The sequence below is a fragment of the Bison bison genome, unplaced genomic scaffold, assembly GCF_000754665.1.
Source record: "Bison bison bison isolate TAMUID 2011002044 unplaced genomic scaffold, Bison_UMD1.0 scf7180017864309, whole genome shotgun sequence".
Taxonomy (NCBI): domain Eukaryota; kingdom Metazoa; phylum Chordata; class Mammalia; order Artiodactyla; family Bovidae; genus Bison; species Bison bison.
In genome coordinates, this window is record NW_011494881.1 from 4,911,628 (window position 1) to 4,915,179 (window position 3,552).

At 48.9% G+C, this 3,552-nt stretch overlaps 1 protein-coding gene across 1 annotated transcript in view; it reads left to right on the plus strand.

Moving 5' to 3' along the window:
• ADAMTS14 (ADAM metallopeptidase with thrombospondin type 1 motif, 14) overlaps nt 1–3,552 on the plus strand; it is a 99,616-nt gene that overhangs the window by 90,479 nt on the left and 5,585 nt on the right. The window contains exon 20 of the mRNA XM_010852395.1: nt 1,043–1,250. Within this exon, the coding sequence (XP_010850697.1) occupies nt 1,043–1,250 (208 nt within the window). The remainder of the gene's footprint in view (nt 1–1,042; nt 1,251–3,552) is intronic.

The window sequence follows — 3,552 nt, forward strand, 5'->3', positions numbered from 1 at the left end:
CAGAGACTGGTGGTCACAGAGTATGTGGGGCTAATATCTTCATGACCCTCAGCAGGTCACCCGCCAGAAACATGGCTTGTTTCTTCATGTGTTAAATGCCAGGTGAAGTTTGAGGGCTTTTTGTTTTGTTTTCTAAAGGAAGGGATTGGCTGAACCCCCTGGTTTACTAAACGGTGTCTCAGGAAATAGAGGAGTGGCATTTGGGGGCTGCCCTCCCTCCATCCTGCCACAGGGATCTTGCATTTTCTCTTTCTAGACAAGAGCGGTTTTGCTTTGGTCTAACTCTTCCAGAGGGCATCTGCTTAAGATGCCACTGGGAAGTTGCTCTGTGGCTAAAGCTAAAAGATGCTTGGAGACCACCAGCTTGGCTGATGAGCCAAAGCTCTGCAGGCACTGGCGGTGATGGTGACAGAGCCTACGTTTATGACACACCTGCTGTGTGCCAAGCACTCCACCACATGCTTTATGTATACATGTCCTTTAACTGTCCCGAGACCCCCCTGGAGGCTGGGGTACTTCTGCTTCTTTTGTGGCACACGGACTCTCTAGTTGCAGTGTGGGCTCCAGAGCTCATGAGCTCTGTGGTTTGCAGCACACGGGCTTAGTCACCCTGCAGCATGTGGGATCTTAGTCCCCCAACTAAAGATTGAACCCATGTCCCCTGCATTGGAAGGCAAAGTCTTAACCACTGGGCTTCCAGGAAAATCCAGAGTGTTGAAAGAATCCCGATGTAAAGGTGGGCTGACTGTGGCTTAGAGCGGTCAAGAGCTTGCAAGGTGCAAGGACCCGCAGGGTGGCAGAATTTAAATAGGCGTTATACCCGTTTTTTAGACGAGGAAACTGAGGAGGGAATAAGTGACCTTCCTAAGGCCGCACACCCGGTGGCTGCAGAGTCAGGTGGATGGCTTGGCCCCCAAGCATTCTGAAGCCCAGCCCTTCTCTCTGGCTCCTGCCTCCTGTGGTTCGGAGGGTGGGAGCAGCTCTGGGAGAAAGTATGCCGCAGTCCTGCCTTCCCTCTACCTTTCTCCCTGTCTGTCTCCAGGTGGGTGACGGAGGAGTGGGGCACCTGTAGCCGGAGCTGTGGGAAGCTTGGGGTGCAGACTCGGGGGGTGCAGTGCCTGCTGCCCCTCACCAACGGTACTCACAAGGCCATGCCGGCCAAGGCCTGCCCCGGGGAGCGGCCTGAGGCCCGTCGGCCCTGCCTGCGCGTGCCCTGTCCACTCCAGTGGCGGACAGGAGCCTGGTCCCAGGTGAGCTGTTCTCAGACAGTACAAGGGGCTGGGCTAATAGGCACTTACCCTGGAAGTCCAGAAAGAGGTGGGTCTGGGAGGGGATCTGCCGAGAGTTCTGGTTGTCCATGCAGGCAGAGTTTCTGGTTGAATTTCTCTCCCTGCATCTGATTTGATTTTTCTCAAAACTGAGTCCATCAGCTCCCATGTATGCTGGAACATGGGTTTGTTCTCGGCCTTTATATTATTCAGTATCTGCTTTGACCTTCACTGAGAGCTAGGAGGCCTGGGCTAATATCCCTGTGTTTTAGATATGCGAATTGAAGCACATTCTTTTTAGTATTTATTTTTATTTGGCTGTGCTGAGTCTCACCAGGATCCTCCATCTTCACTGTGGCCTGTGGGATCTAGTTCCCCGACCAGGGATAGAAGCTGGGCCCCCTGCATTGGGAGAACAGAATCGTAGCCACTGGACCACTAGGGAAGTCCCTGAAGCACATTCTTGCATTCAGGAAGTATTTACTGAGTGCCAGTTACATTGCAGGCGCACTGTGCTAAGAATGCCTAGAACCCATTTCCAACAGACCCGATTCTTGTCCTTGTGGTGCTTACAGTCCAGTGAGGGAGACGTGAGACAAGTACCAGAGACAGAAGCATGCACCAGCTGCAGCTGGACCTGAGCAGAAGTAAACAGGATAACATATCAGGGAGGGCCTCTTTGAGGTGGTGACATTAGAGCTGTGACCTGAGGCATGAGCCACAGGAAGACCCCCAGGCAGGAATGACCTTGTTACATTCCAGAAACACAAAGGGACTGGAGCTCAATAGGAGGGGCAGGGGTTGTAGGATGGCTTTGGAGAGGTGGGCAGGGGTCAGATGCTGCAGGGCTTTATGAGGAGTTAGTTATTCTGAGAGCAGTTAAAACCTTGAAAGGTTTTAACATGTATCACAAGCTCTGGTTTCAGGTTTAAAGATCACTCTGGCAGCTCTGTAGCAAGTTCATTGTTGCGAGGTCAGCGAAAGAAAAGGGAGACGATAAGAAGGCTGTGGAATGGTCCAGGGACCACAGGGTCTTGTGTTTTCTTGAAAATTCACTGGGTTTGAGCTTTGAAGACATGACGTAGAGTGAAATGAGCCAGACACAAAGTGACGAATACTGTGTGATTACTTAACGTGAGGTACCCATAACAGTGAAATCCATAGAGACAGAAAGTAGAAGGGTGATTGCCAGGGGGCTGGGGGAGAGGGAGTGGGAAGTTAATGTTTAATGGGTGCAGAGTTTCAGCTTGGGAAGAAGAATCAGTTCTGGAGCTGGGTGGTGAGGGTTTCACAATAGTGTAAATACACTCAATGCCCCTGAACCATGCACTTAAAAGTGGTCACAGTGTAAATTGTATGGTCTGTATATTTGACTATAATTTTTGAAACTTCAGCTGATCACAGAGATAAGCACAATAACGCCTATTATAATAGAAAAATATCAGGAAATATTATATATATATCTATCCATCCATAGGAAATTATACCGAAAAAACCCCCATGGTCTGTTCATGTAATAAAATACTATACAGCAAGAAAAATAAATAAACTTGAACTGTACTTATCAACATAGATAAACCTCAGAAAAATAGGTGAGAAAAAGCACTGACGTATGAAGGACAAAAATACTTCCAATGGGGCTACCATTTATGTAGTTTAAAAAGACACAGCACAATATTTGAAAATATGCCAGAATGCTGATTTATTGACTTTGCTAGTGGGCTGTTTGAACAGGCGTTCATGACCAGCTTCCTCATACTTTTCTGTAGGCTTGAAGTAGTGCACGGTACAGAGTATTTGATTTTTATTGTTATTAATTTGGGGGGTGCGCTGGGTCTTCGTTGCTGCATGCAGGCTTTCTCCAGTTGCGGAGAGCCGGGGCTGCGCTCTAGTTGTCGTGCACGAGCTTCTCATTGCGACGGCTTCTCTTGTTGCAGAGCATAGGCTCTAGGGCACGAGGGCTCAGTGGTTGCAGCTCTCAGGCTCTAGAGCTCAGTCTCAATAGTTGTGGCCCACGGGCTTAGTTGCTCTGAGGGATGTGGGATCTTCCCGGACTAGGGATCAAACCCATGTCCCTTGCATCAGCAGGTGGATTCTTATCCACTGCCCACCAGAGAAGTCCAAAACAGAGTATCTTAAATAACTAAAAATACCCACACAACCCATGCAGATTTTATATTCTTCTCCGTAACATAGAGCTTTATTTGTTTGAATGTAAAACAGACAGATTGCTGGTCCATCAGGGACCCCTTACAGAGAACAGGTGACAGCTGGTGGAAGATCA